The sequence below is a fragment of the Entelurus aequoreus genome, linkage group LG21 (genome assembly GCF_033978785.1).
Source record: "Entelurus aequoreus isolate RoL-2023_Sb linkage group LG21, RoL_Eaeq_v1.1, whole genome shotgun sequence".
Lineage (NCBI taxonomy): Eukaryota > Metazoa > Chordata > Actinopteri > Syngnathiformes > Syngnathidae > Entelurus > Entelurus aequoreus.
The window spans coordinates 7,238,854-7,252,755 of record NC_084751.1 but is presented as its reverse complement, the minus strand read 5'-3'; the positions used below and the strand labels follow the sequence as shown (position 1 = coordinate 7,252,755).

Genomic DNA, 13,902 nt, shown 5'->3' with positions numbered 1-13,902 from the left:
TTGGGTATATTTATCAATCTTCTTTTTTTCTTTACAACAGAACTACATCAGCAGATACAATATATACTACATTTGCAAAGTTTTCTTGAAAAATAAGTTTACATTGTCATGATTAGAGATGTCCGATAATCATACTTGCCAACCCTCCCGTTTTTAGCGGGAGAATCCTGGTATTCAGCGCCTCTCCCGACAACCTCCCTTCTCCCGACAAACTCCCGGTATTCAGCCGGAGCTGGAGGCCACGCCCCCTCCAGCTCAATGCGGACCTGAGTGGGGACAGCCGTTCTCACGTCCGCTTTCCCAGCAGCTTGCCTGCCCAATGACGTCATAACATCTACGGCTTTTAGAGAGTAGAGTGCACAACAAGCAGAGAGAGTTCTTGCTTTCTTATGTGGGTTTATTGTTAGGCAGTTTCATTAACGTCCTCACAGCGCGGTAACAACACACAACAACACACGTCACGTTTAGTCTACCGTAAAGCAGTTCGTCTGCCGTAAACAGCAATGTTGTGACACTCTTAAACAGGACAATACTGCCACCTACCGGATAGCCTGCAGAATACTGAAATTCAAGTACCCGGTATGTCTTTTATTTATATGTATAATAAAATTAAAATAAAATATATATATAGCTAGAATTCACTGAAAGTCAAGTATTTCATACATATATATATATATATATATATATATATATATATATATATATATATATATATATATATATATATATATATATATATATATATATGTATATATATTATATATATATATATGTGAAATACTTGATTTGGTGAATTCTAGCTGTAAATATACTCCTCTTAACCACGCCCCTTGGCCACGCCCCAAACACGCCCCCGCCCCAAACACCCCCCCCCCCAACCCCCCACCCACCCACCCACCAAATTAGGCATAATAATGTGTTAATTCCACGACTGCATATATCGGTTGATATCTGTATCGGTTGATATCGGTATCGGTAATTAAAGAGTTGGACAATATCGGCAAAAAGCCATTATCGGACATCCCTAGTCATGATGGGTTATTGTGTGTAGAATTTTGGGGGTAAAAATGAATTCATTCCATTTTGGATTGTGGCTGTAACATAACAAAATGTGAATACTTTCTGGATGCTCTGTTGGAATGTTTGTAAGAAAGAGTCTTTGTTTGCCGCAAATAGAAGATAATTAACACATTGGAGCGGCTCCCCACTGTGTATATCAGCCAGGGCACCTAAAATGACTCAAGTATCAGCCATGACTTTGTGATCGGCATCTGAAGGCAATTATCGGTTTTGGCCATGACATCTTTTTTTTTTTTTTTTTTACAAAAATGAGCTGATATTGACGGGTGTCCGACATCTTTGCCATTGTGTTTCAGGATCTCGTCCAAGACCAGGACCAAAGTGGAGCGCAACCCGGAGGAGGGGCTGAAGGAGGACGAGGATGTTGAGATGGAGAACGCCCGAGTGAAGGAGGCGCTCGGCTGCCAGTCCTGTGAGGAGGTGCGTGTCACACAAGAGCGGCAGCCATGTTGGCGCCCTCATACTTCGGTTGATGCCTTGCAGAAGCCGCTGGTGGTTGTGAGCAACCTGAGGAAGAAGTACAAGAGTCGCAGAGAAGATGTGGCCCTCAACAAGAATACAAGGGTGGCCACAAGGAAGGTGTCCTTCTGCGTCCGTAAAGGTACCTGCTGTTGTGTCCTCCTCCGGCCGACGCCAGTCCTCACCTCCCACATCTCCTCCCGCAGGCGAGGTTCTTGGACTGTTGGGGCCCAACGGCTCAGGGAAGAGCACCATCATGCACATGCTGGCTGGGGACCTGGAGCCCAGCGCAGGACAGGTAGGTGCTGCTCTTTGACACCTGGACAGTGTTCATGGACGCTCCCACAGGTGCTGATGACAGACCAGGCCACGGACTCGCACCTGGGCTACTGTCCTCAGGCCAACCCTCTGTGGCCCAGAATCACTGTGCAGGAACACCTGGAGATCTACGCCGCCATCAAGGGCCTGAGAGGACAGGACGTGCCCGCCATCATCAAACGGTAGCAATACAGCATGTTCTTATGTCACAGCCTTGTTCCCCAAATGGAAGAAATGCACTCCAAATTCTACACACAATACCCCACAAGGACAACGTAAAACTTTTTTTTTTGCAAATGTATTAAAAATGAAAAAAATAAAATATTTTATGTACATACAAAACATTTTTTGCAAATGTATTAAAAAGAAAACATTTCATGTCGTACAGAGCATCCGGAAAGTATTCGCAGCACTTCACTTTTTGTTATGTCACAGTCTTATTCCCCAAATGGAAGACATTCCATTTGTCCTCAAGATTCTACACACAATACCCCATAATGACAATGTAAAACTTTTTTTTTTTTGTGCAAATTTATTAAGGATAAAAAACCCAAAACATTTGATGTACATACAGAACATCCGGAAAGTATTCACAGCACTTCACTTTTTGTTATGTTACAACCTTATTGCCAAAATGGAAGAAATGCAGTTCTTTTCTTCAAAATTCTACACACAATACCCCATAATGACAATATAAAACTAGAGATGTACGATAATATCGGCCTGCCGATATTATCGGCCGATATATGCGTTAAAATGTAATATCGGAAATTATCGATATCGTTTTTTTTTTTTGTTTGTTTTTTTTTTTCCAATTAAATCCACATAAAAAACACAAGATACACTTACAATTAGTGCACCAACCCAAAAAACCTCCCTCCCCCATTTACACTCATTCACACAAAAGGGTTGTTTCTTTCTGTTATTAATATTCTGCTTCCTACATTATATATCAATATATATCAATACAGTCTGCAAGGGATACAGTCCGTAAGCACACATGATTGTGCGTGCTGCTGCTCCACTAATAGTACTAACCTTTAACACTTCATTTGACTCATTTTCATTCATTACTAGTTTCTATGTAACTGTTTTTATATTGTTGTACTTTCTTTTTTATTCAAGAAAATGTTTTTAATTTATTTATCTTATTTTACAAATTTTTAAAAAAAGTACCTTATCTTCACCATACCTGGTTGTCCAAATTAGGCATAATAATGTGTTAATTCCACGACTGCATATATCGGTTGATATCGGTATCGGTAATTAAAGAGTTGGACAATATCGGATATCGGCAAAAAGCCATTATCGGACATCCCTATATAAAACCTTTTTTTTTTTTTTTTTTTCTAATTTATTAAAAAGAAAACATTTCATGTTGTACAGAACATCCGGAAAGTATTCACAGCACTTCACTTTTTGTTATGTTACAACCTTATTGCCAAAATGGAAGAAATGCAGTTCTTTTCTTAAAAATTCTACACACAATATCCCATAATGACAATATAAAACTAGAGATGTCCGATAATATCGGCCTGCCGATATTATCGGCCGATATATGCGTTAAAATGTAATATCGGAAATTATCGGTATCGGTTTTTTTATTATCTGTATCGTTTTTTTGTTGTTGTTTTTTTTAAATTAAATCCACATAAAAAACACAAGATACACTTACAATTAGTGCACCAAGCCAAAAAACCTCCCTCCCCCCATTTACACTCATTCACACAAAAGGGTTGTTTCTTTCTGTTATTAATATTCTGCTTCCTACATTATATATCAATATATATCAATACAGTCTGCAAGGGATACAGTCCGTAAGCACACATGATTGTGCGTGCTGCTGCTCCACTAATAGTACTAACCTTTAACACTTCATTTGACTAATTTTCATTCATTACTAGTTTCTATGTAACTGTTTTTATATTGTTGTACTTTCTTTTTTATTCAAGAAAATGTTTTTAATTTATTTATCTTATTTTACAATTTTTTTAAAAAAGTACCTTATCTTCACCATACCTGGTTGTCCAAATTAGGCATAATAATGTGTTAATTCCACGACTGCATATATCGGTTGATATCGGTATCGGTAATTAAAGAGTTGGACAATATTGGAATATCGGATATCGGCAAAAAGCCATTATCGGACATCCCTATATAAAACCTTTTTTTTTAAATTTTTGTTTCAAATGTATTGAAAAGAAAACATTTCATGTCGTACAGAGCATCCGGAAAGTATTCGCAGCACTTCACTTTTTGTTATGTCACAGCCTTCTTCCCCAAATGGAAGACATTCCGTTTTGTTCTACACACAATACCCCATAATGACAATGTAAAACTTTTTTGTTGTTGTAATTTTTGCTAATTTATTAAAGATAAAATAACTCAAACATTTCATGTACATACAGTGCATCCACAACGTATCGGCAGCACTTCACTTGTTCCACGTTTTGTTATGTTACAGCCTTATTCCAAAATGGAATACATTCATTTTGTCCTCAAAATTCTACACACTATACCCCATATTGACCTTTTTTATTTTATTTAAAAATGATTTAAAAAAACTAAAAAAAACCTCACATGTCCATACAGTGCATCCAGAAAGTATTGAATTGAATTATATTTATATAGAGCTTTTCTCTGGTGACTCAAAGCGCTTTACATAGTGAAAGCCAATATCTAAGTTACATTTAAAGCAGTGTGGGTGGCACTGGGAGCAGTCGGGTAAAGTGTCTTGCCCAAGGACACAATGGCAGTGACTAGGATGGCGGAAGCGGGGATCGAACCTGGAACCCTCAAGTTGCTGACACGGCCACTCTACCGACCGAGCTGTACCGCCCCGAATGGCCCATTCATTGTCAATGGGTAGAAAAGTCCAGGAAATTCCAGGAACACTGAATTTTGAGAAAAGGGAAAACATATTTTGCATTCGATATATTAGAAGAGTTCTAAGGGTGGACGGTTGATAGGTCGAAATCCGGTTTAAAAACGGCGCCAAATTGTGAGAATTTTAGGTATTGTAAAACTATGAATACATCCAACTATTTGAATGGGAATTTTCTGGAATTTCGGGAATACCGTGAATTTTTGAAAACATTGATACAAGTACAATTGTCCTAGATGATATGAATGGGTTGGTGTTGGAATTTTTGGAATGGGTTGAAGAATGTTGACGTAGTAAGTTTAAATTGAGAATGAGTATTTTGGAATTCCGGGAAAGGGGAATTTGTAGGAAAAGAATTAAGAGCATTTTTTTGTTCCAACTAAGAAAAAGAGTTTTGAAGGTGGACCGCTCAAAAACGGTTGAAATATGTAGATTGTAAAAACTTTCCAGCAAGAGGTAAAAATGGGGCTTTGGAAAACTGGGAATTGTTTGAAAATTGGCCCATGCATTTTCAATGGGCAACATTGTAGAAACATACAGTAAAAAAACATGTTTATTGTTGTGATTGTAGTGGTGTACAAGTATCTAACTTGTATTCACATCACTTCCCCTTTTCCACAGTGGGTTATGACTAGGGATGTCCGATAATGGCTTTTTGCCGATATCCGATATTCCGATATTGTCCAACTCTTTAATTACCGATACCGATATCAACCGATACCGATATCAACCGATATATGCAGTCGTGGAATTAACACATTATTATGCCTAATTTGGACAACCAGGTATGGTGAAGATAAGGTACTTTTTTTAAAAATTTGTAAAATAAGATAAATAAATTAAAAACATTTTCTTGAATAAAAAAGAAAGTACAACAATATAAAAACAGTTACATAGAAACTAGTAATGAATGAAAATGAGTCAAATGAAGTGTTAAAGGTTAGTACTATTAGTGGAGCAGCAGCACGCACAATCATGTGTGCTTACGGACTGTATCCCTTGCAGACTGTATTGATATATATTGATATATAATGTAGGAAGCAGAATATTAATAACAGAAAGAAACAACCCTTTTGTGTGAATGAGTGTAAATGGGGGAGGGAGGTTTTTTGGCTTGGTGCACTAATTGTAAGTGTATCTTGTTTTTTTATGTTGATTTAATAAAAAAAAAAACACAAAAAAACAATACCGATAATAAAAAAAACGATACCGATAATTTCCGATATTACATTTTAATGCATATATCGTCCGATAATATCGGCAGGCCGATATTATCGGACATCTCTAGTTATGACTTGACTTGACTTTGTTTATTCATGCTTGCAGTGGAGCCAACAAGGCCCCACTGAAAAAACAGCTGAACTTTACAATGAATATTAAACAAACAAAGATTTAAAAAATTAAAAGAACAGACAGTATTTTATATAAGAAAACATTTTCATTTTATGTTACAGCCTTATTCAGAAATGTACAAATGAAGGCATTTACACACCCCATAATTAGAGATTACTAGAATATTCATGTTGCCACAACACTAGGAGCAATGTTTTGGTACTTCAATCAATCAATGTTTATTTATATAGCCCTAAATCACAAGTGTCTCAAAGGGCTGCACAAGCCACAACGGTACGTACACTTATCTACTTGACATTTATATGATGGGATCATATCTCTGTGATGGATCCATATGTCTGATGCGATCCATATGTCTGATGCGATCCATATGTCTGATGGGATCCATATGTCTGATGGGATCATATCTCTGTGATGGATCCATATCTGTGATGGATCCATATCTCTGATGCGATCCATATGTCTGATGGGATCCATATGTCTGATGCGATCCATATGTCTGATGGGATGCATATGTCTGATGGGATGCATATGTCTGATGGGATGCATATGTCTGATGGGATGCATATGTCTGATGGGATCCATATGTCTGATGGGATCCATATGTCTGATGGGATCCATATGTCTGATGCGATCCATATGTCTGATGGGATCCATATGTCTGATGGGATGCATATGTCTGATGGGATCCATATGTCTGATGGGATCCATATGTCTGATGGGATCCATATGTCTGATGGGATGCATATGTCTGATGGGATTCATATCTCTGATGGGATCCATATGTCTGAGGGGATGCATATGTCTGATGGGATCCATATGTCTGATGGGATGCATATGTCTGATGGGATCCATATGTCTGATGGGATCCATATGTCTGATGGGATCCATATGTCTGATGGGATGCATATGTCTGATGGGATCCATATCTCTGATGGGATCCATATGTCTGAGGGGATGCATATGTCTGATGGGATCCATATGTCTGATGGGATGCATATGTCTGATGGGATCCATATGTCTGATGGGATCCATATGTCTGATGGGATCCATATGTCTGATGGGATGCATATGTCTGATGGGATCCATATGTCTGATGGGATCCATATGTCTGATGCGATCCATATGTCTGATGCGATCCATATGTCTGATGGGATCCATATCTCTGATGGGATCCATATGTCTGATGGGATGCATATGTCTGCTAACACGTGTGTGACTTGTTCTTCTTCCTTGTCTTCAGTGTGCTGAGTGCGATGGAGATGCAGGAGCACGTGCACAAACAAAGCAAGAGTTTGTCAGGAGGACTGAAAAGAAAAGTAAGAAGCAGCAACATTCTAGAACAGGGGTGTCCACCGAGGGCCACACTGAAAAATCAAAGCATGCAGAGGCCATTTTGATATTTTTCTTTTTTTTCATCAAAAGTTGCAAATAAGTAATATATTATTATTTCTTCAATGCTTAAATCTCTAGATCCACTTCAGATCTGTCGATATAAAGTTTTTTATTTTTATTTTATGCTCTTTTTGTTAAAAACTTTTTTAAAAACTGTTTTCATGGCAAACACACAAAATATGCAACATTTTCTCCCCGAAATGTGTAATATTTGATGTGAAGTAATTGTAGCCTTAACCTCTTAAGGCCCAAGCTGTTTGTTTACATGCTTTTTATTTTTTTTATTTTTGCTATTTGGACTTATTGGACCCTAATTAGAATAAAAACTAAGAATCATCTTTTGATATGATGTACTTAGTCCATAAGTACACACACGTGTACTTCATGTTTAGTGACATGCTAATTCTTATTTTTACACTTCTTTTTCCAAATTCCATTGTATGTTATACTCTTCTGACACCACCAGATGGCAGTATAAGTGTCCACATAAGCGGCCATAAGACCCCAATTTTGGAAATAAGAGCTAAAAGGTGCTGTCCACGCATGTGGCCACTAAGGCCTTTAGAGGTGTCAATAATTCATAACAACATTGATTTTGATTCATTATTATATCTGTAGTTTAAAAAGTATGCCCCCGGGCAGCACTTTGGACACCCCTGGTCTCGAACATGTGCATCCTGACAACACGTGTGCTCACACGCTCTGCTCTCCGTGGTCCTGCTCAGCTGTGCTTTGCGCTGAGTATGATGGGGAACCCTCAGGTGGTCTTGCTGGACGAGCCGTCATCGGGGATGGACCCCAAGTCCAAGCAGCGCGTGTGGTGAGGCCCCGTGTGCCGGCGCACTGTCAGACTCCCAAGGTCCCACGTAAACCTGTGCTCTGTGTGCAGGAGGGCCGTGCGGGCCGCCTTCAGGAACCGGCAGCGCGGCGCCGTGCTGACCACGCACTACATGGAGGAGGCGGAGGCCGTGTGCGACCGTGTGGCCATCATGGTGTCGGGACAGCTGAGGTGTGGCCCCGGGCGTGGGTGTGGTCTTCTGGCCCTCACACAGACCCTCACCTCCTCTCTCCCGCCTCAGGTGCATCGGCTCCATCCAGCACCTGAAGGCCAAGTACGGGCGAGGATACAGTCTGGAGGTCAAACTCAGGGAGGAGCTCCAGCAGGGGGCGCTGTTGCACGAGCAGATACTCCGAATCTTCCCCCATGCCGCCCGGCAGGAGAGGTGAGATTGTGTCCCCTTTTTCACCTCCGATACCATACCTATACTACTCCGATACCATACCCATACTTAGTAGACTTAGACTTCCTTTTTATTGTCATTCAAATTTGAACTTTACAGTACAGATAAGAACAACATTTTGTTGCATTAGCTCATGGTAGTGCAGGATAACAAATCAATAAGGTGCAGATATAAATAAATAGATTACTATACAGATAAATATATTACACTTTTGCATATGCATCCACATTTATGGATGTATGTTATATTGTCTTTCTATTCCCGCCAGTTCATCCGTTTTTGGGGGGAATTGAGGGGATTATTATGATGCGTTCAAGAGTCTTACGGCCTGTGGGAAGAAGCTGTTACAGAACCTGGAGGTTTTGCTACGGAGGCTGCGGAACCTCTTTCTATAGTCCAGCAGTGAAAACAGTCCTTGGTGGGGGTGGGAGTGGGAGGAGTCTCTGCAGAGGATATTAAAATATCAGTAAATACAAGTTTACATCCAATACTGACATGGACCCGATTTGATACCAGCAAGAATCCTACATGCTCTGTATCATTCAGTAGGAAAGGTTTGATCAAGTGAAGTGAGTCAAACACTAACCTACTTATTATTTACTTATGCTGTCTTTAAATTAAAGTGGAGTGGTCATTGTTTATGTGGACACTCACAATTTTTCATGAGATTGAAGGACGCAGACACGTTTGTTACTGGGTAATTTCCAATACGCTTTTGATACCAATATTGTTCAATGCTGTTTGCCCATGTCTATTGTGTGCTTAGCTGTTGTGTAGCTGCCTAGAGCCTAGCATGTTTGTAAAGGACACGACTAAAGAGTAAGTCACAAGTGGTCCAAGTAAACATGCGAGGGGACAATTTTGGCAGGTACAGCTTTTATTTAGTCATGTAAGTTTACTGCAGATGCACTCAGTGGGGCCTGCTCAAGATCTTTAGGGAGACGGGTGGTGTTCTTCAAGGGTCCGTCTTAGGTCCTCTCGTCATCATTTGGCCTTTTCAACCAGATTAAAAAAACAACTGTACATTTTAATGTAAAAAACTGACAGTTCATTTTACACTCAAATGAACAGCATGTTACTGTAAATCAGGAATGTCCCAGCTTTTTGACTTGGGGGCCACATTGGTCTAAAAATATTATGTACATATTATATTCATATAATGGATATATCATTGATGTATAATTAATACAATGGATATATATTTCATGTAATTGATATAAGGAGTATGTGGAAGTTTAATATGAACATAATTGATATATATTTAATATAATTGGATATTAAGAGTACTGTGATGAGGTGGTGACTTGTCCAGGGTGTACCCTGCCTACTGCCCGAATGCAGCTGAGATAGGCTCCAGCATCCCCTGCGAACCCAAATGGGACAAGCGGTAGAAAATGGATGGATATTAAGAGTATTTGAAAGTTTAATATTAACATAATAAATATGTAATTAAAATGATGGATATATAATGAATATAAGTGGATATTAAGATTATGTGAAAGATTAATATTAATCTAATGGATACATAATGAATATAATTGATGTATAATTAATATAATTAATATATAATTGGATATTAAGAGTATGTGAAAGTTGGACTCCTACATTGTTTACTTCCGTGACGACCTCCTTAAAGTTTTGTAATCAATCAGAAATATCAAGTGGCTAAAATGTGCCGAGAGTGTTTAGCATTTTTCCCATCATGCACTCTAATGTATTTAAATGTTTGGTGTTTGAATGTTTTCTATAATATCCACAAAGTTGAGTGAGCAGGTGGTGTTATGTGTGACCATGTGTGTTCACCTCTGTTAGTTGCATTTTATTTTTGCACCATGACTAAGGAAGGTTGTTTGGATTGTGTCATACAAGTAAATGCTGTGCTATCATTTTGAAGTACTTTCAAGGGTCATTGATCTGATTTAGTGTGTTGAACTCATGACGTCTCGCGGGCCAAATTGAAGACGCTGTAAACGGGAAAATGTTACCGTTGCTCTTTACGGTAAACTGGCAGCTCAGTAGCCAGAATTTGTACTGTAAAATGTACTATTATTTATTTTTTACTATAAATATATAACTACTTTTTTACAGTAAAATTCTGGCAACTGATCTGTTTTTTACTGTAAAAACGACTGTAGATTTGATGGTGTGTTACTGTAAAAGGCAAAACTGTACCACAGTTTGTACAGTAAAACATTGGCAGCTCAGTTGCCAGAATTGTATCATCAAAAACATTTCCATTTACAGTCAAATGTGGTAAAAATCACAGTTAAAAAATGTCACAATTTTACCGTGAAATCCGGATAACTTGCTTTAAATCATTAGTCGAGCAGATAAAAGTATTTATTTAGATTGGAACAAAAACTGGTTTGAATGCGATTGCATGAACTACATGTATTTTATCTGTCAAAATGGAAAGAAGGAATACATTTAGTCAGAAAAGTACTTTATTGACATATTTTTACCAGACTTTCCAGGGCCAAATAAATTGATGCGGCTGAAGACAGAAGTCTGGCCCCCCGGTCCTTAGCTTCCTGGAAATGTGGCCCCCGTAACGATGTCACTGAACATTAACCAATGTTGTCACACTTTGTCTGCCAGCTTCGCTACAACCCTGGTGTACAAAGTCCCCATGGTGGACGTCAAGTCCCTGGCCACGTCCTTCTATGAGCTGGAGCGCGGTGAGTCAACACACACACAAATCTGATTATATCTTGCCCTTTTCTCACATTTGAGTCTCATTTGCAAGCAAGTATGACAGGAAGTTGCACTTGCGAGTCCCAGACATTAGATGGCGGTGATGTGCAATTTATGGTGTGTTGGTCACAATACGAAGGTCCTGAGTTCAATCCTGGGCTCGGGATCTTTCTGTGGGGAGTTTGCATGTTCTCCCCCTGACTGTGTGGGTTCTACTCCGGCTTCCTCCCACCTCCAAAGACATGCACTTGGGGATAGGCTCCTCCCACCTCCAAAGACATGCACCTGAGGATAGGTGGATTGGCAACACTAAATGGTCCCTAGTGTGTGAATGTTGTCTGTCTATCTGTGTTGGCCCTGTGATGAGGTGGCGACTTGTCCAGGGTGTACACCGCCTTCCGCCCGGATGCAGCTGAGATAGGCTCCAGCACCTCCCCGCGACCCCAAAAAAGGGACAAGCGGATGGTCATTTCAATCTTTGCTGTGCCCTACAAAGTGTTAATACTGTAAGTTATTACACGCCAACTGTATGCTTGTAGTTTTCATTCACACATTCAGAGGTGTTGACATCGCCATGTGAAATCGCTAATGCTAATCCGTAGCATGTCAATATGTACTAGGATCAGTTATTGGGATATTGGAGTGAGTTTCATTGAAAATTGCAGGATTCCCCAGATCAGGGGTGCCCAAAGATGTTGCCTCTGAGGGCCGAGGTGAAAGCATTCCAGTAGTCCGAGGGCCAGACATGGTTTAGATCTAAGAAAGGGAGTAAAAATGGGAGATAGGCGTGTTCCTTATTCTTGTATGGACACTGTTACCACCAAGACATTCATTTTCTGCAGATTTTTGCCAATTCTAACAAGCTCCTCCTACATATTTCACACTGTCCACTCACAGACTAGACCTGTGGACCACGCCGGATTTACAAGTGTTTAGGTTTTGATGGAAGCAGATCAGAATCATATCCATATTTAAGTGTTACTTCTTTCTAAAACTCCTATAGTCATATTTACATCAGCTAATGTCTCGTGTGGTACAAAGTGCTTGGATTCGAGTGTCCTTGAGTAGACAGGCAGAGCGCTGTTGAGACTGCCATAACATTCCTTAGATAAGGAGCACAGGGCAGTGCTGAGCTTGGGGGGACAGGAGGTGGGGGGGAGACCGATCTGGACCGGGCTGGGGAACGCTGGTGTGCTGGATTGGTCTCAGGTTTGTCCTCTAAGCTTGGAGAATAAACCAGAAAATACCAACTTCTGCCTGGTGATTGAATATAAACAACAGCATATTGCCATAAAAAGAATCTGGGAGAGACTAGCAATTTGAATTCCCCATTGGAGGAATGCTGGTCAACGCAACAGTTTTTACTCAAGGAGGCCTCAAAAAGTCTCAAATACAACTCCTTATTAGCCTGTATCACATGTTCTGGGGACTGAACTGCCTTTTTGTTTACAGGGCATGACTCCACATTGAAAAATAGTACCACTCTTAGTGTTTATTTATTATTATGTTCTGGGGACTGAGCTGCTACCTTTTTTACCGTAAAATCTACGTCCCCTGTTTTTACAGTGCATTACTGTAAATGGAAAACCGGCACCACTGATAATTTTACTGTAGAAACCTGAGCTGGCAGGTGTTTGCTGTCAAATCTACGGACTACATTTGCTAGCCACTCTTTGGCGGGCCACACAAAAGGACACAGTGGGCCAAATTTGGCCCGCGTGTCCCAGTTGGGCATACCTGACCTAGAAGTAGTTTGGTTGAGTCGGCTCTCAGTGCCGCTGGAGTGGTTGCCAAAGGGCAAAGAGCTGGCGCGTCACGTGAACGGGTGCCAAGAAAGCACTTGATTGGGTGGCCACCCCTGGTTGTTAACACGCCCTCTCGTCTGCAGCAAAGCAGAGCTTCAACTTTGAGGAGTACAACTTCTCGCAGTCCACTCTGGAGCAGGTGAGATCACCGCCGCCTCCTCTGGAGGCCACACCCCCAAACCCTGTGCTCAACTGTCTTGTCTTGGTGTTGTCCAGGTCTTTATGGACTTCGCCAAGGAGCAGGAGAACGTGGACGACCACGACGTGGGCTCGCTCAGCACCACCTTCCAGTGGCGCCGGCTACACCAGGACTCTTCCGCCAACCACGGAGACAGCGTGGTGCACCAGCTGTGACGTACACGTCGTGTGTGTGTGTGTGTGTGTGTGTGAGAGGCCGCAAACACTGGTCTTGAGCGTTTTACGCGCCCCATCCCAAGCGTACCAAAGCAGCGTATGTGCAGAACTGGTTTACTTTTAGAAGCGCCATGGGTCACCAGAGCAGAGCAGTACATGTAGCACACATGAGGGGCGGGGCTTAACTCCTCCCTCACTTTTGATGGATTGATACTTTTGAATGTAAGCTCCAGTGGGAGCGGGGCTTGTGTGGTCTTGTCACCTGCGTGTGTGTGTGTGGACAAATTGTCTCTCCTCTACGACGACGACACTTCAGTTG

At 40.7% G+C, this 13,902-nt stretch overlaps 1 protein-coding gene across 2 annotated transcripts in view; it reads left to right on the top strand.

The window, feature by feature from the left end:
• abca5 (ATP-binding cassette, sub-family A (ABC1), member 5) overlaps window positions 1-13,588 on the top strand; it is a 55,638-nt gene extending 42,050 nt beyond the window's left edge. For both annotated transcript variants that reach the window (XM_062030665.1, XM_062030664.1), the window contains exons 28-38: window positions 1,377-1,500; window positions 1,564-1,681; window positions 1,746-1,837; window positions 1,888-2,039; window positions 7,338-7,413; window positions 8,215-8,309; window positions 8,379-8,498; window positions 8,569-8,712; window positions 11,329-11,408; window positions 13,313-13,368; window positions 13,446-13,588. In XM_062030665.1, coding sequence (XP_061886649.1) covers window positions 1,377-1,500; window positions 1,564-1,681; window positions 1,746-1,837; window positions 1,888-2,039; window positions 7,338-7,413; window positions 8,215-8,309; window positions 8,379-8,498; window positions 8,569-8,712; window positions 11,329-11,408; window positions 13,313-13,368; window positions 13,446-13,583 — 1,195 coding nt within the window. In that variant the 3' untranslated portion in view covers window positions 13,584-13,588. The remainder of the gene's footprint in view (window positions 1-1,376; window positions 1,501-1,563; window positions 1,682-1,745; window positions 1,838-1,887; window positions 2,040-7,337; window positions 7,414-8,214; window positions 8,310-8,378; window positions 8,499-8,568; window positions 8,713-11,328; window positions 11,409-13,312; window positions 13,369-13,445) is intronic.
• Window positions 13,589-13,902: the final 314 nt, after the last annotated feature.